Below are 23,525 nucleotides of genomic sequence, written 5' to 3'. Positions count from 1 at the left end.
TCTTATATCGTTTTATGATAAAGTGCATAAACTCCACCACAGCCATCAAACCCAAGCGATCAGATATGTAATCTTTCATCATATTTATCGCGAAGAAATAGCCCCTTAAGCATATATAGGGCATTGACAATAGCTTCGTATTCAATGTGCATATTATTTACTCCGAATACCATTTTCTCATTGGACCTCCCTCAACTCAAACAATAACAAAGCGGGTCTTTAACAATTGATTCATGCATAACCTAGGTACCTACCCTAGGTCTATTTACCAGTAGACATTTAGCGGGCAAACATTAAGCGCGCAAAGGTCCCCTTCAAGCATTTGGATTAGGAGATTCTCCCCCGATTCGATGTAAATACTCGGATATTTTCAATAATGGGGCGCGTTTATATAACTGCCTATCTAATGTAACTACCCTTATTACTAAACTTGCATCTCGCTTATGTGGATCTATGTCTCAAGCTTTGCTCTTGTCGAATCATGGGTTTTTATTGACGCTTCTGCTCGGCCGGCGGCTACGGTATGAGATAGGTAAAATGGGGGCGGTTTTTGCGGCGCATCAGCAATTGGAAACACCTTGGTAGGTAGTTGAACTAATTATATAAGTACAGAATCTGACACTGGCAGCGCGCATTCTAGGCAGTCAAGGCTGGCTAATACATAGTAATGGTAGTATGTTTGCCAGGTCCTGTAGGCTGCAGTAATTATACAAAACCGTGCCCCCTCCCCCCCTTACGTTGACGATGTGTTGTTGGTTGTGCTCTGTCAAGATTGTCAAGATATCAGGCTTTCGGGGTTTTGATTTTTCTTTTTTCGTTGGGTCTGGGTTATAGTCGTCCTTTCTTTTCTTGATGTTAATTTGTTTCATTGTCTTTTGCCATCATTGGTACCATAATGTCGTATATTACACAACCCATGCAGCACGACCACATGATATGCGATCAAATTGATCGTAACCCCAATCCTTCGAGCTCACATTGGCTGCCTCAAAATCCATCTAGGTTGAGAACGACCTCTAGTGCAGAGAGCTTGGATGGCAAATCCCAAGTCTATCTCGTAGGCTGGCCTACTGAATTGAAAGCTGTACCGCAATGGACCTTGTGGAGTATACTGCAGCACATCTGGGATATTATAATAGTTGCCGTGTCTTTTATTTTTCTAGGCATGTGAACAATAATCACTGCTTGCTATCCTCATAGAACTAACTGTATTGCAGTATTGGCTATTGCCGTTTTAACCCTTAAAGGCAAGCCCATCGGTAGTGGCTTTGGATTAGGGGTTGAAGTGGCCTCCGGACTTGTATAGCACCATCAAATTAAGTTCCGTTCCCGGATAAGATGCTGACCCTGATCCAGGCTCCGACTATATTCCCTATTGTTTTCGCATCTGTTGTCGGGAGAGCATTGACTTTGATCGGACGCTTAAAAGCAGAGCGTGGTGTTGAGTTGGGTGTAAGTCTTATCCATTGTATGAGGATCTCCAGGCTTGATGTCTCTAACCAAGTAACTGAGGTCGAAAAGACGCTTCGGTGCCTTCTAAGCACGAAGACCGTTTCCGATGCAGTTCAAAACCAGCTCGTTTTCCGAAACTTTAGTGTTATTTCCACCTTCCTGCTTCTCCTGTGGGTCTTATCTCCAGTAGGAAGTCAGGCATCGCTTCGTGCTCTTACCAAGGTGAACCACACAACCGATACAACCGTACCTCTTCGCTATGTCGATAGCGGGCCTCTCGGACAGGTATATGTGGGAGAGTGGAGTATTGCGCAGTCTGATGCTCTCAACTCTGGACGTCCAAGCACAATCATAGAGGCTTATTCAGCTGCTCTTATGCAAACGCTGAGCAACAAAAGAGGCTCTCGAGACGCGTGGGGGAATATCAAGATTCCTCGGATTGATAAGTTGAACAAATCTTCGTCCGATAGTGATGGTTGGCTTGACGCTTCGGGTCAGCATGACGTGGAGTCGTATGCAAGTCTCTTTGGCCTTCCCATCGTCGGACTTCCAAAAGCGGGCACAGCAGATTTCTCGGTTGAAACGTCCTATGTGTCCCTGACCTGTCCAAAAGTAAGCTATGTTAATAAGAACAATACATCACCACCGCTGAACGGATTTAACATCACCTGTATCACCTGCGCCCTTAACACGTCCGCATCTAATGACATTGAACTTTTTCCTGAGCGAAAGACTCTCTGGTCGGACCGAGCAGCTTTCTTCATCGGCGAACGCGCGCCAAACTTAACGGAACAACAAGATCCGAAATTCTCCGTTGCTAATACCATACGCTTTCTCTCGCCTACTCCAGATAACCGAATCGTGACATCTGACTGCATTGTAAAGCAGGAGCTGGTCGAGGCAAGGATACATTGCACAGAAGGAAACTGCGCTACTACACACATCCGACCATCAACCACAGATCATCGCAATGCAAATTACACAGTCTTCGATTATTGGGCCAAGGTTGTGTTAGACGAAATCACTCTTGCGAGTCAACATGGCACTGGTGGCCTGTGGTCGAGCGCTTCCGAGTATTTCATCAGTGATTCCAGCCGCCTACCTCTTCTCGCAAAGAGTCTTGGTGACATCCAGCAATTGGTCGATCTTGGAGCAGTGGCACCGGCCATGTTCGCCGCACGCGCCTCTATGCTCCTGAACAGCCTCATCCAGCTCTGGATGTCTGGGTCGGCCTTTGCTGGAGAATTATCCACTGATATCTCCACCTACGGGCCGGACCATATTCCTGCGACTGGCTTGACTGGGTACAATGCACCGGATTTCGGCCATCCTAACATTCCCGCCACGGGCGATATACCGGATGGCCTACTGGGAACCTTCCGCAATGTTCCGTTCATAGGTGCCAATACCAATGCTTCTTCCACCAAATTCGAAGAGGTGTACAATCCAAGTACTGTGTGGCTTATCCTACTGTTCTTGTCTTCCATGGTAATGTCTTTCGTTGGCATCATCGGCATCACTTGTGGCATGAAAACGCTTGCTCCCGACAGATTCGATTCCGTGGTAAGCCAGACATATGACAATCCCTACTTTGAGTGTCCTCCCGGTGGTAGTGGACTCGATGTTACAGAAAGGGCGAAGTTACTGCAGAAGGTCAAGGTTATGATTGGTAATGTTGAACAAAACGGCGATGTTGGAAAGCTAGGCTTTGCCACGGTTGAGAATGCGCAGCCTGTGGAAACGGCAAAGTTTTATGAATAAGCTCATGAGAAATAATTTAAAAATTAGAGATATAAACACAAAATATTGTAAATTATAAATACTATGTTTATAAGAAGCTCAGTATTTTGGCTAACATTGCAAATGTTGAAGAGTGTTTGTGGGCTATGGCCATTAGTGATGACTCCTTGGAGCTTAACTACTTCGGTGGGCACTTACGTGAATTAGTTATGGTTGAGTTGAGCTATAATTGAGCGTTATGACTGCCTGATAGCATTCTTCTTGTTATGAACTAACCCATGGATAAGTGAGAGGTTTGGATCATGGGTTACCTAAAGTAACCGCATTAACTAGAAGTTGTGATTGTCGTGAGGTCGGCGTGATTACTGTAGCCAGTGAGTGGCGTTGACTATTCGGAACCTCGGCACTTATTTGCCATCATTTTCTCTTCATGTGGAGGTCATCACTCTCTTTAGTATCTTCTCGTGCTTCATCCAGGAGTTTATCTATACCCCGTTCTTTTAGAGCAACCTGTGGAAGTTAGCTAAGTATAAAACCATGCACGATGATCTAGGGTTACATGCTCGATTAATGGGTGGGCTTGTGCGTGAAGGGGTGACTTGCCTTGAGACAACTCTGATAATTTTTGAATAGTTGGGCACATTCATTATCGTCTGCTTTTCCTTTGCCTCGCAAATACTCTGTAGTGTTGTAAGTAAATGAAGCAGTACTTGATGTCTGTATTAATATCAACGGCAACGTACTTTCACTATACCACTTAAGAAAGCAAGTATCGTATCGCCTGCAATGAGTACAATGAGTATTAGCTTATACAACGTAGGTACTAACTAGCTGCCTAAATAAAGAAAGACGATATTTGACATTGGAGCTATGTGCTTACTCTTTGACTTCATTGCACTCGGGTGCAAGGGAGGCGGACATGTTGAATTATTTAAGATCAAGCTGTGGTCTTGTGGTGTGAAATGTGAAGTTCTTTGATTCTCATAGACGCAACCCCTACAACAAGTTGTACATTTGTAGGCGTAATTTGGATTTATTAAGATGGGGAGCTTTTTATAACTAGCAGCCAACGCGCTCCAATGAGATACTTATTAACATGCTAACTTGGTTATCGTTATCTTAGCGTCCCCTATATCCTTCTCATTCAGGTACTTATTAAGTACCTGCTCGCGCAGATTACAGAGCTACCATTGCCTACCAGTACCTACGGAGTACAACCCCACAGCGGGAATCACGCCGATTAGATTAACACACCCTGGGCTTTAACTATTGTGTGGACCTTTTGCATTCTTAGTTCATACCCAGATAGTTAATTTTTTTCTAAAATCGTTAACTTTGAACTTGCAGCGATTCTCTTAAATCAATCTCTCTCTAAACCATCACCAACTAAAATCAACAAAGTTGGTGGTGCGCATACATCATGGATTCCTCTCAGGATTTCAAATCCATCCAGGAGAAGATTCAATCTGCTCTTGTCGCCACCACTCGACTTACGAATCAGATAGCTGCTGAAGATCTAAACTTTCACCGATCTAGTAATCCCGATGCCGAAGAGCAGCTTGACGATACCTCTGCGCGCCTCCTCTCCTTAGCCACAAGCCTCCTTACTTCTTCAACGAAGGGCACTGAACTAAAGACACCAAAACTTGAAGATGGCGACGATATCGATGTACATTGGACGCGCATCGTCGACGTGGTAGACACTCTCCTGGAGAAGGCCGATACCCATTTGGACGAGTACACCGGCTTGATCAAGAGGAGGGTTGCGCCAACAGACCAGACAGGGCCTCCCGCAAAGAAACCTAGATCAACGATGCTAGAAAGTTCTATGCGCCGCGCAAACATCATCAAACCTCAAAACGCATTCGAAGTTAAACCAAACAATCTTAGCCCTTCACCTTGGAAACCTCTTCTCACTATCAAGCCACACGCCCTTGTTCCTCTTGAAGAAAGTCTCGTGACATTTCAAGATGACAACAACAAAACCCAGTACGGTCAATCCATTTCCTTGCATATTGAAGTCTTTTCCTTAGCTATTGGGGATGGAAAATAAAGCTCGCAGCGTAGCGACGGGGGGGGCGGATTATTAGCACTAATATTGGAAGCTAACAATAAGACAGATATAAACATCCATACGAGGCCGAAATTACCTCCCTTGAATATCCAAATACAGTCTTCCAGGATACGGAGCCCATAAAATACCAACCAGTCGAAACCACAACCGCTACCTACGTGGATACCTTTGAAGGGGTCCTAGAGATGCTCCAGGAACTCAAGGAGGCGAAAGAGATTGCCATCGACACCGAACACCACGATTTCAGAACGTACGCAGGCCTAATGTCGTTGATGCAAATTAGTACGCGCGAGAAGGACTGGATTGTGGATACCTTACAGCCATGGCGTCACAAGCTGGAGGTTTTGAATGAGGTCTTTGCTGACCCGAATATCATCAAGGTCAGTCTAACATGCCTAGCTGTTTTTAACTCTATTCTCAAGATTTTATAGGTGCTTCATGGCTCTTTCATGGATATCATCTGGCTCCAACGAGACTGTGGCCTCTACATCGTCGGATTGTTCGATACCTTCGAAGCAGCAGTAGCGCTTGAGTATCCTAGCAGGAGTCTCGCGTACTTGCTCAAACGATTCATCGACTTCGATGCGGATAAAAAATATCAGTTGGCCGATTGGCGAATACGACCATTACCCGAAGAGATGTTCTACTATGCGCGCTCGGATACTCACTATCTACTCTACATCTATGATATGATGCGCAACGAGTTACTCAAGCTATCCTCGGAAGGAGTGGAAAAGGATCCCATTCGCCAAGTACTTGACAAATCCAAGGAGACATCTCTCCGACGATACGAGACGTGTGTCTACGACTCGGAAACCGGCCAGGGTGCCTTTGGGTGGTATAATCTACTCATCAGAAACTCTTCTGGAAGGCTATCCAAAGAGCAGTTCGCCGTATTTCGAGCTGTTCATAAATGGCGGGATGAAATGGCCCGTCGGGAGGATGAAAGTGCGTTGTTTGTAATGAGCAACCAGGTTCTCTTTGATATATCCCGACGTATCCCTCCGGACCCTAAAGCTCTCCATAGCCTCGTGGACCCCACCTCTTACATTGCCAAGCGCGATGCTTTCAAACTGTCTGGCATCATTAATAAGGCCAAGGCTGAAGCCGCAAATGGGCCCAGTGTCACGGATGTGATCCGTAGCCAGACGACGCCGACGATGGCTATCGGGCATGTTGCAAATGTCGTCTTCCCCAAGCCAAAGAGCAGCGAGGCAGCAACATTAGAAACGCAGGACCTCGTCTCTCAAACCTCCAAGCTATGGGGCAAGCTTTCAATTAGTAGTCGATGGGAGGAGCGGCCTAACTCGACAATCTCAAGCACTGTGCAATTTGAACTCCCATGGGCTCATTTCATGAAGTCAGGCAAATTCTTGAATGAAACTGAGCTTCGGCTAAGCCACCGAGTCATAGAAGATGATAAGTCGGTTATCCCCCTTGCCGAGAACCCGCAATCATCCCAACTAAAGTCGGGCGCCTCTGAGCCACTAATCGATACCGAATTTACTCTCAAAGCCGGTTTGAAGCGTAAGGTGCCCGAATCTGAATCGGAGTCTGAGTCTGAGTCCAATTCTGGGTCTGAGGTAGGGGAGGTCAATGAGACACCAGTCAAACCCGATCCCCGCTCAGGTGCTTCTCTTGATGCAGATGAAATTTCGCTTGATATAGGCAGTGACGAGAAAAAGGCAAAGAGGAGAGAGAAGAACGCACGTAGGAAGGCTACTGCTAAGGAACGGAGAGCAAAGAAGTTAGCCAAGCGCGCCAACGCTAAGAACTCCGGCGAGGCTACGGAAACGTCAGAAAAGGGGTCTAATGAGGATCAGGAGCCTTTTGATTACAGTAAGGCGAAGTCTGTCCTCAATGCTAAGAGGGCTAATGGCACTCCACAAGGGGCGAAATTCAACCCCTATGGCATGACAATCGATGGCCCCAAGGCTGCACGGAGGATGCATGGTGAGAAGACTGGAAAGAGTGCAACATTTAGGAAATGAATGTGCTTGGGTCTGGAAAAAGGTTACGTACTTACATATAGTGCCGGTGGCATTGCTCGCCTTTCTATGTTCACGACCTTGCATTTTCATGGAGTTGGGAATTGTGTACTATTCAAGGCATGGCCTGCGGATATCATACGCTACCTAGGTAGACAACCAGGTAGTTGTTACCTGGTACACCCAGGGATTTGTTGATGCCGCATTGCAGTATTCCAAGGTTTACATGCGATTAATTGAATGCATGGGTAGGTACCCAGATACCCAAGATACCAAGTTAGAACAACCCCTTTTTTATACCAAATATTTAAGTTGGGCTTGCAATAACCCCCTAATAACAATCGCAATCTGATTATGTCAAATTCATAACCTAGGTAAATAGTACCTACGGAACAACATCTATGTGTCTATTCTATGAATGGATACTTCGAGTTGTTTATTAACAAGCAGCTTTCCATACACACAAATTCAACTTCTATGGAAGAGCCATGCCACTGTTCAATCTTTTCTAAGGGGCACATGTGCACATGGGCGTTAAATTCCGGCGAATTTTATTTGTCACTAGTATTGTGACCAGAAGTTTTCTTCATGACGGGATTGTATAGTACTCAATCATATCTATGAAACACGAAGCCTCGTCCGAGCTAGCTAATTATAATCTGTCATAATATGTACGTATCGTGAGTTGGATTATTGACATGGAGTAGAAGGTTACTTCTGCCTTTTTGATTACCTAGTATACGGCAGGGAACCGTTAGGCCGCTACGAGGCATGTACTTAGACGCGTAACGGTAGTAGTCATACTTCAACAAACATAAGTTGGGGACCTAGGCACCTCTGAGATTAAGGGATACAGCTTTTCATTGTGTCTATAAGAGAGGTCGATGTATCTCTAGCTATGTTTTGATCTTTGCCGGCGTCAAATCCCACTAAACACCCCAAACTTCCGTCCTTCTGTGATTACTTGAAGAGAGGTTACCTGTGCTAGTCGACTTGACGGTGGGACACCCACTCACGACATGCATAGTTCAATGCTACAACTACCATCCAAACATGACTGGACTCCCTACTTCACCAGGGGCCTTTACAACAATGATTGATCTCCTGGGGTTTCTTCCATCACTTTACTACTGCAAACATCTAAACATATAAAAACAAAATTACAATCATGTATCCATCTCATTGTTTACACTGAGTAATGGAATACTTATGTCCCAAATATTCCTTTATAAACACATAAAAATAATTCTTTGATAGCTAAGACCTCATCCCACAGGTGTCACGGGCATCACAAAAATCGTGATCCATCAAAGGACATGTACATGGAACGTCGTAAAGGGAAAGACAAGGCTCCTTATATTGTTTACGAACCTAAACGCGATAATAGTACATCAGCAGCAACCGCTAGCACACTTTCAGATTCATCTCTACCTCGCCCTTCTCAGCACACTAATCACCATGGCGATAATCATAGGAGCCCTCATGGCAGTGGTAACACTGGCCATAGTAGTGACCAACGTAGTTCACACCATACCCCTTATCATAACAACTCACAGGGATGCGGTAGCGCACCTGCGCAACAACAACCCATCTCCGAAGAAGAGCTCCGGCAGCAGCCAGCCCGTGGAGCCGAAGCAGCAAAGCCCCAAGTAGCACCAATAACGGGCTACACCGCGAACTGGGCAGCACAGCAAGCAGGCCTGCCGCCTTCCGTGCCTGGCGAACAAAACGTTTCTGCGTCACAGTCAACAGCCGCTGTCGCGCCGAGGAAAGGAGCTCTTCCGGATCAGTATGATGATAGAAGGCAATACTACTACTATTCTGATGATGACGATGACGAGACGGCAGGGTGTTTCAGTTTCTATTGGGGCGAGCCTACACCCAGTGGCAAGCGGTACCTCCAGAGGGGCAAGAAGAAATCGAATCGTCAAATTCGTCCCTGAAATGGAGGTGGGTGTCGAGAATGGCTCCTTGTTGTGGATGGAGAAAAGGGGGCACGTGGCAAGAGGTACTGGTAGGGATTTATACAGCTAGATACCGTAGAGCTACGCATTTTCATTACTAGAATGAAACAATAACCAACTCCCCTTAACTCACAGCGCTGCCCCATTACCGTAATATAAATTTAGGTAAACAATCTCTACGTGACGGTGCAACAGCCTCGCTTCATCGAACCACCTGTCCAACCTACATGGCACCCGGGATTTTCTCCAGCCCTGTGAAACAAGTTAGCCAAGCATCCAGACCAAGTAGGCACGCATTCATCCTATCGTGCAGATAATTGTAAGAACGATCTCAACTCACATCCATCCACATCCTCCACAGCCGTCTGCGCCTTGGTGCACCTGAGCGCGTCCTCCGAGCTCTGCACCTTTAGCTGCGCACACACGGCATTGTTGCACCGCGCGTCGAGGGCGCGCTGCAGCGAGTCGTCTTTCCAGCCGAAGATGTAGTCGCCGTGTTGGGAGAAGCCGGTTCTGTGAATTATGGATTTTAGTTTATTGCTTACTTGGATGAATAATGCGGAGAGGAAAGAAAAATAAGGGGGGTGGGGGGTTGCTTACCCGTCGTCGGTGCTCCAGTAGAAGGGCTGAGACCCATCTTCGGGCCAGAGTTCGGGGTCGTTGAATTGTGTTGTCTGTGTGGGATACGCGTATTAGTACCTGTTTTTTTTTTCGGCGAAAAATGCAGACAAATCAATGATCGGTACTCACATCCCACATGACCTCGTACATCAGCTGGGGCAATCTGATGGGGTGGGTTTCAGGGCATGTGCCGACAGACTCGAAGGAACCCTGCTTCGGGTAAGCGACGTGGGACTTGTGGTCCGGGCTATCCAAGTTTATGCCATCCCAGCATGTCGGGAAGGTGATGGTGGTCCGAATGCCGCCCTTGCATGGCTCAGGCGGCAAGCTCTGCGTGTCGGATCCGGTGCAGGGCGCACCGCCCGAGGAACCGGCAGGCCCGGCACCATCGACGGTGGTGTAGCAGCGGTGGCACAGCTGGCGCTGCATGCCCTCCGCCTTGCGCAGCCCCGCGTCACCGACGAGCATCCGGAAGCCGGGCTTGAAGGCCGTCACGGTCGTCTTGCCGTCGTACGGCGGGATGTAGTAGACCGTGATGCCGCCGTCGGCGCGGAGCCCGACGTTGGGGAACTGGGGCACGCGCTTGTAGGTTCCGTTCCGGGCGCGGAAGTAGAGGACCGCGGTCCAGTAGTTGGAGAAGTCCTCCGAGTAGGTGCAGCTTGTGCAAGTCGAGTCTCGCACGAGGTCGAGGTCGGCGGGGTCCATGCTGGCGTTGAAGGAGTTGCCGCCGACGATCTGGTGGACGTGCGGCGACGGCGTCACTCCTGGGTTCACGAGGGGGTCGAGCCGCTCGATCACGAGCTGCGAGCACCCGAAGCGGATCATCTGTTGGGCGGCTACGCCCTGCGCGAGGAGCGCGAGGGCAACGGTCTTCCACTGCATCTTGAGAATGGTATCTTGAGTGACAATCTGCTAACTTCACGAAAGGAAAATGGTCGTGATACAAGGGCTGAAGATGACAAGTAGCTAACTATTTAGGGGGACTGTTACCCGCATGACACTCTACATCGTATATCCTATATACAAAACCCGGCTTCTCTTGAAATATAATCCCGGCCTGTCTCTTCCCATGGTTAGTCTTCTTAGGAGTCTACCTAATCTGGAGCTATATTGGTGTGGGTGATACCGCCGAGCTCTGAATTTACCCGGCAGATATCCACTCTACGTATGTAGGTAGGGGAGGCATCTTGCCTTATCACGCTGCACGTATTGTCTATACCGATTCGACGCTTTTCGAAATACCAATACCTAGTCGCGGTGGGATGCTAATTATTAAGTTATATCGGTGCGAATCTGTGTCTTCCAAGTGCAAAGTTCCTACGATGTTATATCGTTGACATGACATATACGACACGCAGAGCTGGAATCCAAGAGAAAACAGTTGTTATCGTAACATATATACCAAGAATATGGTTAATTACCCTTATCTCCCTACCCAGGCGGTTATATATACACGTTGAGATGATTGGCTGCTTCAGATGCCAACGGACACTTGCGTCAAGGAACCAAACGGAAGATTGGAATCAATTTCCCAGCGTACTCATCCATATTACCATGTAGTGGTCTAAAACATCCGGCACTTGGTTGTGTTCGGTATAACTAGCAGTCAGATCTGACTATTTGTCACCCGTCGATCAAGACATCTCTCACCCCTGAACAAGAGACCTGAACACAAACCCAACAATACGACGAAAATTCAAAGCATATCTAGGGGAATATCATGATGCGGACTAATCTCATAGGTTTTACCACGGCACTCTTGCTCACGTTGAGGGCAAGTGCCGATCGAGTGTGCGGAGCCACTACGGACGCTTCAACGTACCCGTGGAAAGTGGGCGCCGGCCGATACGATGGAGCAGAGTCCGGCGAGGGCACCGGTACTGCGACGGTCGCGTTTAGCATAGCTCCCGGTAACAGCGCCCAGGGGACATTTTTCGAGTGCGTCGCAGAATGGCCAGAATCATGGGCGGGCTGGTATGAAGACGGGAATATCATATGGGGCGATTGTATCTGGGCTGGGAATGGTCCGACGTACGATACCGCAGTCGCGTTTGCTGTGGACTGGAAGAATCGCACCATGTACCTATCGCATACGTTTCCCTGCTCGGATGTGGAAGGGTAAGCATTGGTGCACCTTACTAATGGGTTTAGAATTTGCTGACCAAGAACAATGTTATAGTTCCGATGCCCTGGCGACCGGATCGGTAAAACTGGACATGAACTGTACGACAGCAACCGAAGGCAGCGATAGCTGTATGCTGGCAGGCACTGGCGTGACTATCACGACTAAAGGGGGCCCCGCTCGAGCAGAAGCAGACTCATGCGCGGATAACTCCGGAAGATACCAGTCATGGCAGCTTGAGAAATGGCAACGCCAGTACGAAATGGCTCCCGGATCAACGTCCATCAGCGGAGATACGGGCCCATCTTTCACGTTGAAGAACATGGCCAACACGGATGTCTTTGACTGCACACCATCGGCCACAGACGACAGCACGTTTGACGGAACTTGCAAGCCAACGACAGAAGGAGACTCGACGACGACGGCAGCGTTCCATTTTGATCCGCAAACAGACATACTCACCGTGTCTCAGCATTGGGATTGTAGCGACGCGTAAGTGATAACGACAGCTATAAGATGTCTTTGTGATAAAGAAATTTGCTGACAGTTAGTGTAGATCTACATTTGATGCTATCGGTATTGGATATGTACAGGCAACATGCGCCCGCGCAGGAAACTTGCTAACTTGCACTTCGAATCCACTCTGGATTGGTACGAAGACGGTGTAGGCGTTCTATCGGATAGGAATGATTCAGTTTAGCTTGGCTGTGGAAATCTAGTAGACTCAAAATATGACATTTAATTGATTCTGTGAGACTAACGGTTATCAAGTTGCTCCGTCTGCTGTATTGTTGCTTTTGATCAGGGGGCTTCACGGGTAAGTGTGTCCCTTTTCAACTAGATCTTCAAATATTCAAGGTAAAGCAGCGACCGCAGTAATCAAGAGTCATTTTACACAGAGCCAAAGAAACTAAATGGTGATGGCATTTTTACCTGACGAAAGATGCTGACGCCAGATGGGGTTGGGATATTCCAATAGGGGAGAAAAGTGAGATTTATATCCGTAAATCAGGAGCTGGCAAGCGGGGACTCACATTTCAGCTTCATAAGCACCCTTATGTATATAAGACACTGCAGCTCTAATTCATAGAATGTAACTTCTCAGCCCTTCTACCTGTGCTAATAGAAGTGACCAGTGATAAGTTCACTTACATCCGTCTATGTTAGAGCGTTCATCTATCGTAAAGCCCGTCCTTCTTCTATTCGCGTGAGCTTTGATGGCGAGCAGTTGTGTTTACGGCTTGGACGTGAGTTCGCTCGAAAGGATTCTCACCCCTGGTTCCTACATCGGGAATATCACAACGGTGCCTAGATGGAGCGAGTTCAAAGCTCCGCAACCACAAATTGTAGTCCATCCCGCGACCGAGCAGGACTTGCAGACAACGGTATTGTACTTCTCTTAGAGATAATCAAAGCCTGAAAAAGCTATCACAACCTAGGTGGTTACTAGATCTAATGAGACTCTTAGGTAAAATGGGCCGTTGATAACGATATTCCATTCCTTGCCCAGAGTGGAGGCAACGGCTGGGCGACCACATTCACCATTGACCAAACAGGCATAATCATTGCCCTCGACTTGCTCCGCTCCGTCACCTTCAGTGTAGATAGAAAGCTTGTTACTATCGGCGGCGGCGCCTTAATATCAGACGTGATCGCATCTGCGTCTCAAAACAGCGCCCTCGTGACGACTGGGACATGTGACTGCGTGGGGGCTCTAGGGGCCATTCTCGGCGGCGGAATCGGCTTTTTGACTGGCGAGTACGGACTTGGCGTGGACAACGTCGTGTCGATGAACGTCATCTTGGCGGACGGCTCGCTTAGAAAGGTGACCGAGTCTTCATCGCCCGATTTATTCTGGGCCCTGCGAGGAGCGGCGCCGAACTTTGGTATCGTGGCATCGGCGGTGCTTAGATCCTATCCTGTGGAGAGCAGTAGTTCGCTCGAGGCTTGGCAAGGTGCCCTCATCTACACCCCCGCGCAACTTGACTTGGTACTTGGGGCTATTTCGGAACTGGCCTTGACATCGCAAATGGCCCTTTCTATGACGTGGATTCTGGCCAGCAACGGAACACCGTCTATCATCGTCAGCGTTTTCTATCACGGTACGGAGGCAGCCGGCCGAAGCGCATTCAGTTCATTGATTGCCATTGGACCTGTAGTGGATGCAACCAAGATAGTACAGTATACGGAGTGGAATGCTGGTACTAAGATGGCATGTATCAAAGGTGGACGCAAACCTACCTGGGGGGTTGGGATGTTGCATCTCGATCCGGCCTCCTGGCACGCTGTGTATGATGTTTGGGTGAGGCTTGGTCAGGAGCCCGGAGCTGAGCGCAGCTCAGTGCTGCTCACTGCTTACCCGATGGACAAGGCCCGCCAGCTTCCTGTGTCCAGCTCGTCGTATCCGTTTCGCGATTCTGTCTACCTGTTCGCCTCGTTTACCGCATCGTACACGGATGCTGCATTCGATGAGACAGCGTTAACGTACGGGACGAGCGCAAGGGCGTTGTGGCAAGCTGCTGATGGTTTGGCGCATCATAGCACGTAAGTTCCATCCTTTTGCAGACCTATATGGTGCATGGTTAATGACTTGTGAGAAGATACATTAATAACGGGTTCGGAGATGAAAGTTCATCCACGATTTATGGTGCAAGTTTGCCTAGACTGAAGGTCCTCAAGAAGCAATACGACCCAGAGGGCCGGTTTAGTCAGTGGTTTCCGATAGAAACACTCCCCTGAGGGGAAATGTCTGCTTAGCATAGGAGAATGATCAAATGGCAGATGCCTTGAGTATGAACTGCTAGTTATGAATACATGCCTGGATACTAATAAGGCACTTAGAAGGAAAGGAAACAATTGAAGGTAAAAAATCATTTTTTTAAAAATGAAGAGTTGAATAGAAGAAACGAGGGGGTGGTTGATTGGAAAGAAAAAAGAAAAAAAAAAGAAAAAGGAAAAAAAATCAAAAAGTTGAAAGGCGGATCGAACCCGCACCTTTGGGCACTTACAGTGGTGTTCTTTCTGAACCCGCACTTGGCTCGGTGGTGGTGTTCGCGCTTTCCAACTGCGCCAACATAGGTAGAAACCCTTTCGAATTTCTACTCAGGAAGTGATAGATACTACTTTACGGGGACCTATAAGTTTAACTTCGGGGGGCTGTCAGGAGGGGAAAATTGTATGGCCGGGGGGGGGGGGGGTTTGTGATATGCGTGGGGCTACATTTGCACCCTTAGGAATCAGGCACTTTTTTTTTATTCGGTACGTACTACAGGTAGAGATAGAACTACAACTTAGCTCCAAATGCTCCTCAGGCTTGTACCACAGATGGCAATGCATTCAATGATATTTACTACTAGGTATAGTGGTGACTACGAGGCCCAACTCTATACGCCAGACCTAGCAGCCCCCTCCGACCTTATTCTAAGCAAAGAGTATCTAGTCTTGTATGAAGTACCTGGCCTACCTCGCTCATAAAGGTATATAGATTCATTGGCCCTGATCGCTGATATGTCAAGCTTTACACGTGTAGAGGCTCACTCAGGGGTGTCACGTGATGATATCTAGCTGATGTCCATGGTAGTCACGTGATACAGCTGTTTAAGCAACTGAAGAAGTGAAGCAGCGTGTGGAATATGCATATGCTATTACCGTAGAATCGTGTGACGATCTATATATATCCCTGCAAGAGTGTTTTTTTTAGATCCCCAGGTATCTAATACCCAACCCACGCTTACCAAGAGTCAGTTACCAATGAAGAGGCCCACAGTCAGACGCATGTCTAGGAACTACCTACCCAGGCAAGTAAATAAGTAAGCACTTCTCATAGCTTCCAACTAGTCGAGGTATTCAATTGGCAGATAGATGAAGCGAACCAGGTTTGTCATATTTCGATTTTTAGTAATCAGTTTACTAGTGTTAGGGGTGTCCATCAAGTGCCCCTATTTGACAGTATTCTCGGTCACATTTGGATTACGACAGCATTCATAACCAAGTTGCTTACACCGCCCGCTGCTTTGACCATATATATGTCACTTATTCCCGATTGGTTTTTAATTTTTCAGAAAACTTTGAGAGCTATGATATCTCGTAGACATTTTATTTGCACGCTTGATTTTAAACCCCCGATCTGCGTACATTCTATCGGGTATCAGTGACCTATATCACGGCGTGAAGTATCCGTCATAGGTAAACGGAGAGCTAAGTGAGCTAATTTATTATACTTCACCGTAGAGTAAGTCATCATACTCGATATATATTATAATATTCTCAACTACTTAAACATGCCATCAAACATCACATCCGACCAACCTGTCTTAATCATCGGCGCCGGCATCGCCGGCCTCACGCTAGCCCAAGGCCTGCGTCTCCACTCCATCCCGTTCCGCCTTTTCGAGCGGCATCCGCAGTCACGCGGCTTACAAGGCCACCGTTTCCGCATATCGGGGGACGGCAAGGCGGCCCTAACCAGCGTTTTATCGCCTCAGCTACAAGACTTGCTCCAGCGCACCGCTTCGGATAATGCTCGCTTCGAGCCGCGATACGTGGATAGCCGGAAGCTTGAGTTTGCGAACCCGACTCCGGTAGGAGATTCGATGCCCGTCGACAGGACGTGGCTGCGCGCATTGACCTCCCTGCATATAGATGAGGCTATCAAGTACGACATGGAGTTTGAGTCGTACGAGGTCGTCGATGGGCATGTTGAGGTCAAGTTTACGGATGGCTCGATCGCGAGCGGGCGTTTGCTGGTTGGCGCGGATGGCGTTAGGAGCCGCGTGCGCAAACAACTCCAACCGAATCGCAAACTGCTTGACTTGGAGCGGTGGGTCTCGTGGAGCCGGACTCCATTGACGGAGGATCTGAGGAAATCATTATCGCCCGATGTACTCACTTGGTGCATGTACGTGGACCACGAGAGCAATGTGCAGATGATTGCCGAGCCAATGACATGGTCAGAAAGCGCACGGCTAGAGCCGAGAGGCAAATTGCCTGACATTCCAGATTACGTATACTGGGTTATTTGCACAGCCCCTTTCCAGTATTCAGACGGCTTGCCGAGAGCAGACGAGGAAAAGAAGGCATTTCTAGAGAAAGTGTCCAAGACATGGCATCCTACACTGAAGTTGTTGATAGAATCAGCAGCGTTCGATCTATCCGCCTGCATACCTGTCTTCTCGAGCAAGCCTAACATTGAGATGAGCTCGACCGGCCAGACTGGGCGCGTCACTCTCATCGGCGATGCAGCACATGCGATGAGCCCTATAGGTGGCGCTGGTGGCGACACAGCTATGCGGAATGCTGCCGACCTGGCACATACCATTGCCAGAGAAGGGGTTACGAAAGCTAGTATGTCCGACTTTGAGGCGAGGATGCAAGCATTGGCCAAGGAGAAGATTGAGCACTCGTTCAGGGGTGGGCAGAAATTTTGGAGTGGAAAGGAGTGGAGCGAGTACAATGAAATTGATGATTAACGATTCGGGCTCATTAACCCTGGACCCCAACCCTAACCCTGAGTTTTCGCTTGATATAATTACTCTCCCGAGACAAATAGATCTAAGGTTGGGCAACTTTCGAGGTTCATGACATCACTCCTAGATATAGCCGACTAGTATTAATTAATACATAAGTATTCAAAAGTTGAACAAGGCGCAGTCGTATGCTAGTAAACGTCACTATGCATTTTTTCAATGCTAATGTTACCCTAGTGATAATAAGTTAACTAACTCTGAGAGGCCTCAAGAATCCCTTATACCTGATTGGTTGGGGTTGTCCAGTATGTGCCTAAATGAATTGTAACAGTGGAGAGATCTATAGAAGTGGACCGATCATCATGAATTCAGGGACCCCAATTCTAATTTAGTGTCAATAGTGGGTGAGTACCTAGGTACCTAGGTAGTAGTGTGGGTGGAACGTTGTATCAAACAGCACGCTTATGCAGGGGTTGGACTCTCTTAACTTCCAGATCTGTGCCGAAAGCTTAAATATTGTGACCCTAGTTTCTTATCTTTCACCTTTCATCTTTCAACGCAACACTGTTGACCTTACCATGCTACGATAGGAGTTCTTATCAAATTCAAATTCAACGTCAACCAATCTCCAACAAACGCTGGGCACACACGAACAGAGCTCTTCATCAAATATGAAATACCCTAGGTATAGAGTGGAAGTGTACAAACTAACTGCTACGGCGGGTTGACCGACAGCATGAGAGGACGCGTCGGTTTGTTCGCGCTTCTTGCTAAATGCGTGTCGGGAGCTTACGTGCAGTGGAAAGACTGCGATGATTACACCCCTGGCCTTCATGGCATCACCGAAGAAGCAAGTCTATCGTCCAGTCTGGTGCATATCAACGGGACACATGACCGCTTTTCTTTCACTATTAGCCGCTTGCTTGAGATAGACGAATGTGAGCGTTGGGTTACCGAGATAACAACCATGGACATCGCCCTTGATATGCTAGGAGACTCGAGTGTTCATCATCCTACTATTGATAGAAATTGTCACACATTCCCGCCACCGTGGAATAAATCTCGCTTGAGCCTTACGGCAGCTGACGACAGAGAAGCTTTTCATCCCCTTTCCACCTTCCACGTCACGATCCATTTAGCTGGGCTCGATGCTGAAGAAAGAGGCTGCATGCAGGCCAATGTCACCCCCGAGTTGAGCCCCCCAATTAAAGCCGCACTGCGGTTTACTCCATCGTGTATCCTCATTTTCGTTCTATGTGTTGGCGTCGTTAGGTCAGTACGCGACAGTTCTGCCTCAACGGAAGATGCTCCGCAACCATTGCTCCCGGGATTTGCCGACTGTTTGCAGTATCTTCAATTTATCTTTCTCACAGGAGGTCTGAGCATCTTCTATCCTGGCTTCTATCAACCAGCTGTGAGCCGCCTGGGATGGACGTCACTCTTCGCGGATGGTTTGATCACGCACGGGTTCACTTACCACGGCATTAACGATGGAATCTACGAAATTAATGGCACGTATGGTGGTACGTTTGGATTGGAGTTGATGACGCAGATCGTCGGCGCTCCGATGACCATGGACACTTGGTTAAATATGGTAATCCTCATCGTGTTTATCGCATTCGTTTCGGCAGTCTGTCTGGAGGTCTATCGGCTATTGAAACGACCTCCCAATTCAGACACAGGTTTACGCCGTACGTTCGTGCGGACCCTACACATCATTCTTTCCTACTTCATGTTGCCCCTAATAGCACTTTCATTCTATCAAATTGACTGTGTGTCTTATCTTCCCGCCTATCACATCTCTCTCGCCTTTCTCCTCATAGGTGCCATTATTATGGCATTTGCGTGGCTACTGTTACAAATTCCGACGCGAAGTCTAGGCGTTTTAATATTCGACAATCGGAACCGATACCGACAATTGCCAGCGTCAGATACTTCTGGGAAAAAGCACAAGTCATTCGTGGTAGCTCTCTTTGTGTTAGTCTTCATCCGCGGTGTTGCTATCGGGGGTCTCCAGATCTCCGGCCTGGCACAACTAGCTGTCCTAGGAGCCTGTGAGCTTATTCTGCTTGCCTGCAACGTACAGTTCCAGGCTTACAGCCTATTCTCCATCGGAACAGTATCCGCTGTCGCTCGACTTACCAGCTTGGCCAATATGGTAGCGTTCGTGCCTGGAGTAGCATCGGATAACGCGCGAAGTGCTATTGGCTATATAAACTTGTCTATACACATGTGTGTGTTGATACTCGGCTTCTTTGCTCCAGCTGTTATAGACCTGGGAAAGGCGTTGACTGAGTGGTGGAGCAAACCTACTCCTGAGGTACATTGACCAGTATCTTTAAACCGTAAGACCTATACCCAAGCTAACAATGTAAAACAGGTCTACAGTCTGAACCAGCTTCGTCGGCGACAAGGTTTAAGAATTAACTTGCCAGATCGAGAATCTACGCAAGATCCATCTGTTGATGGTTCTGTTAGAGATGATATATCTAGAGATGCAGGCGCTACACGACAATCAAAACGGACCGTAACAAATCACTCACCACACAGTTCCGCTTCGATTTCAAGTCCAAACTATTATCGACCGCCGCGACACTCCCAAATACCTTCAATTGACTATCCCGGCCAACAGAACGCAGTACGGTCATCCTCAATCAGTACTGAACCATTTGTAGACGACAGTTCCACGGAACGGTCAGAGTCGTCGCTTGGGGCCAGCTCTTCTAACTCGAATAGATCCTCGTCGCCCTCAGAGGTAAACACCAGCAGCACCGACACCAGGTGCTTGCATCCGCGATGGACTGACTACTCCTTTCGCGAATCAGACCTATACTACGGGATACCGAGGCCTGCGCCAACGGAAAGAATCTCAAATGATACTTTACAGCCACCTACACCCAGGTCTTCACCGCGGTCCTTTTCTCCAGCAAACTTGTGGGGAAGGATATCGAGGGAGCCAACCGTAACGGAGAGGGGGTTTTCTGTTGTTCGGCCTAATCGTCCACCCAACGCATCTATTCAATCCGATCAACAACCGTCGGGTTCTTGAGATGCTCGGAGTGGCCATTAATCCGGTTTGTAAATTAGATCGAGTTGTACATAACAACAAATTAGTTGGTCGTTCAACCAAATGGTGCACGTTTCGGATCTATCCGTCGAAGACTGCGGGCCGAATCAGATATACATTTTTAATCAACAACCAGCATTCTACCATAATTCTCTATGAGAAACAAGGAGTAAGATATGATTGGTTTCCGCGAAGGGATTCGGGGCCTAGTCACATCGCATAGCGCGCGAGAAGAGCCATTAGCGGCGCCAAACGTTCTTGGCGCCAATTCATCCATGCATTTTTTATCATTTTCATTTGCACATGTGTATAACTTAGCTTAGTCATTGTGAGCTTAGATTTCCTTATAATTATTATGTGTAAGTGTCACTATCACTGTCCATTCCTTTCCAACTAACAGATTTCAACATGGCCATCACTGCCGATGAAGTAAAGAGCACACTGTCACTTATTGAGGACACTAGGCTGCCACATCCATCAGGCCCGTTGTTGAAGTCGTATGTCCAAGAGGCTCTCAACCCCTTGTTAGCCGCACGTTACGTGAAGAATAGGCTCGAATTCGGCGAGGGTTCTTCGCTGGTGGCCGATTGGTATTATATCATCGAGTCCAGTAAGTTGAGAAATTCCTCAACCTGCTCTATCTACAACCCATTTTTAACGATCATAGTTACCCAAAATGGCTGTCCTCCACCACAACCTGATACCACTGAACAGCAGGATATCATTAAACGAGATGGGGGGAAGTGTTGTGTGACCGGGAAGGCTGGCACGCTCTATGATCCATTGATCGTCGCACCCATTCTTCCAGTTCCATATGGTTGGAATGCAGAGAAGGTGCTTATTTTCACCCTCACTCAAAACTACCTAGACATTTTCATCATAAAGCTGATGGTTTCTCTTAGAGGCCTAGCGTCCAAGACATGCTCGGTGCGTTCTTTGGGCCGCCTTACTGGGCTTGGTGGTTATCTTATGTTAAAAGTCCCAGAGATGTGACAACGCCTTATCACAATCACTGGCTAATCCGGATGTCTGCGGCTAGAGCCTTTGCTTCGGGGCTTATTAGGCTAAACAGGTCTCACTCTTCTCTAATCGAGGTAAGTTGTGACTTGGAGCTCGGATTATCATTGCGTTTCTAATAGCCTGCCATAGTATGAGTTAAAACATGTCGAAGTCGGGCTCGAGGAACCAATCGAGGTTGACGGCATGTATCCGTTGTTAGGTGACCACTCACGGTCACACATCGTCAATGTTGACCCCCGTTTCGTCGGCTCCCACGCTCGACTGTGCGAAAGCATTCAACTTGTCAACATTTCTAAAAAGCTATCCCATAAGAAGCAATCTTCGACTTCATTTATTGGTCTTCGACGGCAAAATTCTTTGGGGTTTTCGAACCTCTGGAAGGGTGCTTTCTTCACAGTTTGGCGTTGGCTCCCATCTAAATTTAGGATGATATGTTACGAAATGTTGCAAAGGATTGGGGAACGATTATACGGAATGCCTTGGTATGATGGCACCGATACAGTCCAGAGACTGCCGTTTGGGCTGTACTTGAAGCATTACAGAGGATCAGCCGACCTCGCTCGCAATGAGTTCAACGCACTAAGAATGGTTCACCGGCATACTGCCATCCCAGTTCCGGAAGCGCTTGACGTTGTTTTCGAGCAAGAATATTCGAATAACCCATTGTCTTTCTCCGGTCCTACGGCTTATCTTCTCATGACGAGAGTCCCTGGGTTTCCGCTATGGCGCTGTCAAAATGTTCTGTCCGAAAGTGACCTGGAACGAATTGCAAATCAGCTCAAGAATTACATAGCTCAGCTGAGAAACATTCCCCGGTGCCCAAAATCAGACTTTCCCATATGCAACACGCTTGGCGAAGCATGCAGGGATTACCGCATCCGTCACGCAGACCCTGTTGGACCCTTTGCGGACGAGGCAGAATTTAGTCAGGTACTACGATATTCAGATGATCCCGCTCGTCGGGGACACAATATTTTCTTCACACACGCGGATCTCAATGCGCGAAATATATTAGCTGATAAGACTGTACATTCGGACGGAACTGTGACCTGGAACGTGTCGGCTATTGTGGATTGGGAGACTGCAGGATACTATCCCGAGTATTGGGAATATACAAAAGCGATGCAGGAGGGATTTAGATGGTCGCGACGACATAATGACATGATACACAAAGTATTTAGTGAATTTGGGGACTATTCTAAGGAGATGAATGTTGAATTGGAGGCCTGGGCAAGTAAAGATGCGATCTAGGTTGCTGAAGAATTGCTGTATGCATAAGTTGTATAAGTTGTATACACTGGAACGTTTAGTATATCTATGCGCTGTAGGGTGTTGAAATAGTTCAGGTTTATACCCCGCACCCACCATATCATCAGTTACAGCCTCAGTGCTATGTAACCCAGTGACTCACAAGGCTATTTTCTATAGAGTAACAGGAACCCCTATCCGCTCTGGCGCTTACAGGCTGACAGACACCTGGCTACTGTATGGCCGTTGGTTCTTTAGGCGGTTAGTTCTGTGCCTACCTAGGCCCCTGAGCCATTCCTTGAATGAAGCCATATCCCTCCCCCCTTACCTACTAAACTACATAGCAGGTTTCTATTAAATACCTAGATGAGGAAAGTAAGTATACAGTCCAGCCCAACTCGATATACACGCAGTATTCGGCAGACAAACGTATCCTCTTTCATCATGGCTTCCATCCACAAATATACCCTTCATCACCATAAACCCCACGAAACCACACACCCACACCGTCGTCTTCCTCCACGGCCGCTGCGACAACACCCGCAGCTTCGTCGCCGCCCTAGGCCACTGGCGCGACTCCCGCAACCGCACCCTCGCCGACGCATTCCCCTCCTTCCGCTGGGTGCTTCCGCGCAAGTGCGCCAGCCTCCCTGATACCCTACCGCAATGGTTCGACGTCTGGGACGTGCGCGACTTCGCCGCGAACGAGGAGCTGCAGGCCGTCGGCCTCCGCGAGGTCGTGCCTGTCCTCCACCAAAGCCTGG

General features: G+C 47.9%; 10 protein-coding genes across 10 annotated transcripts; 8 read left to right on the top strand and 2 right to left on the bottom strand.

Moving 5' to 3' along the window:
- The first annotated feature begins 479 nt into the window (after window positions 1-479).
- Window positions 480-3,357, top strand: GGS25DRAFT_90023 (uncharacterized protein). The gene is made up of 5 exons (XM_049266124.1): window positions 480-581; window positions 629-1,163; window positions 1,218-1,300; window positions 1,357-1,452; window positions 1,522-3,357. Exons 2-5 carry the CDS (start codon window positions 896-898, stop codon window positions 3,211-3,213), a joined length of 2,139 nt encoding a protein of 712 aa, XP_049112429.1. The 5' UTR covers window positions 480-581; window positions 629-895; the 3' UTR covers window positions 3,214-3,357.
- A 402-nt stretch (window positions 3,358-3,759) lies between these two features.
- GGS25DRAFT_526398 (mitochondrial distribution/morphology family 35/apoptosis) lies at window positions 3,760-4,113 on the bottom strand (the record flags this gene model as incomplete). The annotated part of the gene is made up of 3 exons (XM_049264977.1): window positions 3,760-3,872; window positions 3,936-3,973; window positions 4,073-4,113. 3 exons carry the CDS (start codon window positions 4,111-4,113, stop codon window positions 3,760-3,762), a joined length of 192 nt encoding a protein of 63 aa, XP_049112428.1.
- A 329-nt stretch (window positions 4,114-4,442) lies between these two features.
- On the top strand, window positions 4,443-7,584 carry GGS25DRAFT_511025 (ribonuclease H-like domain-containing protein). Its single transcript, XM_049262694.1, has 3 exons — window positions 4,443-5,181; window positions 5,313-5,646; window positions 5,698-7,584. Exons 1-3 carry the CDS (start codon window positions 4,613-4,615, stop codon window positions 7,255-7,257), a joined length of 2,463 nt encoding a protein of 820 aa, XP_049112427.1. The 5' UTR covers window positions 4,443-4,612; the 3' UTR covers window positions 7,258-7,584.
- A 1,128-nt stretch (window positions 7,585-8,712) lies between these two features.
- GGS25DRAFT_526396 (uncharacterized protein) lies at window positions 8,713-9,197 on the top strand (the record flags this gene model as incomplete). Its single annotated transcript, XM_049264976.1, has 2 exons — window positions 8,713-8,745; window positions 8,811-9,197. 2 exons carry the CDS (start codon window positions 8,713-8,715, stop codon window positions 9,195-9,197), a joined length of 420 nt encoding a protein of 139 aa, XP_049112426.1.
- Window positions 9,198-9,335: 138 nt separating this feature from the next.
- On the bottom strand, window positions 9,336-10,721 carry GGS25DRAFT_528368 (uncharacterized protein; the record flags this gene model as incomplete). Its single annotated transcript, XM_049265183.1, has 4 exons — window positions 9,336-9,470; window positions 9,559-9,731; window positions 9,819-9,892; window positions 9,969-10,721. The coding sequence occupies 4 exons, from the start codon at window positions 10,719-10,721 to the stop codon at window positions 9,442-9,444; spliced, it is 1,029 nt and encodes a 342-aa protein (XP_049112425.1). The 3' UTR covers window positions 9,336-9,441.
- An 841-nt stretch (window positions 10,722-11,562) lies between these two features.
- GGS25DRAFT_526394 (uncharacterized protein) lies at window positions 11,563-12,629 on the top strand (the record flags this gene model as incomplete). Its single annotated transcript, XM_049264975.1, has 3 exons — window positions 11,563-11,957; window positions 12,019-12,453; window positions 12,518-12,629. The coding sequence occupies 3 exons, from the start codon at window positions 11,563-11,565 to the stop codon at window positions 12,627-12,629; spliced, it is 942 nt and encodes a 313-aa protein (XP_049112424.1).
- Window positions 12,630-13,178: 549 nt separating this feature from the next.
- Window positions 13,179-14,819, top strand: GGS25DRAFT_528363 (uncharacterized protein; the record flags this gene model as incomplete). Its single annotated transcript, XM_049265182.1, has 3 exons — window positions 13,179-13,346; window positions 13,430-14,505; window positions 14,562-14,819. 3 exons carry the CDS (start codon window positions 13,179-13,181, stop codon window positions 14,698-14,700), a joined length of 1,383 nt encoding a protein of 460 aa, XP_049112423.1. The 3' UTR covers window positions 14,701-14,819.
- A 1,067-nt stretch (window positions 14,820-15,886) lies between these two features.
- Window positions 15,887-17,603, top strand: GGS25DRAFT_89963 (FAD/NAD(P)-binding domain-containing protein). The gene has a single exon (XM_049266123.1). The coding sequence runs from the start codon at window positions 16,242-16,244 to the stop codon at window positions 17,427-17,429; it is 1,188 nt and encodes a 395-aa protein (XP_049112422.1). The 5' UTR covers window positions 15,887-16,241; the 3' UTR covers window positions 17,430-17,603.
- Window positions 17,604-18,162: 559 nt separating this feature from the next.
- Window positions 18,163-20,475, top strand: GGS25DRAFT_526391 (uncharacterized protein; the record flags this gene model as incomplete). Its single annotated transcript, XM_049264974.1, has 2 exons — window positions 18,163-19,746; window positions 19,807-20,475. 2 exons carry the CDS (start codon window positions 18,163-18,165, stop codon window positions 20,473-20,475), a joined length of 2,253 nt encoding a protein of 750 aa, XP_049112421.1.
- A 213-nt stretch (window positions 20,476-20,688) lies between these two features.
- Window positions 20,689-22,903, top strand: GGS25DRAFT_89893 (kinase-like domain-containing protein). Its single transcript, XM_049266122.1, has 4 exons — window positions 20,689-21,103; window positions 21,161-21,327; window positions 21,396-21,587; window positions 21,643-22,903. The coding sequence occupies exons 1-4, from the start codon at window positions 20,902-20,904 to the stop codon at window positions 22,762-22,764; spliced, it is 1,683 nt and encodes a 560-aa protein (XP_049112420.1). The 5' UTR covers window positions 20,689-20,901; the 3' UTR covers window positions 22,765-22,903.
- The last annotated feature ends 622 nt before the right edge of the window (window positions 22,904-23,525 follow it).

The sequence above is a fragment of the Hypoxylon fragiforme genome (genome assembly GCF_022984875.1).
Source record: "Hypoxylon fragiforme strain CBS 206.31 chromosome Unknown GGS25scaffold_10, whole genome shotgun sequence".
NCBI lineage: Eukaryota > Fungi > Ascomycota > Sordariomycetes > Xylariales > Hypoxylaceae > Hypoxylon > Hypoxylon fragiforme.
This window is presented reverse-complemented; position numbering and strand designations above follow the sequence as displayed.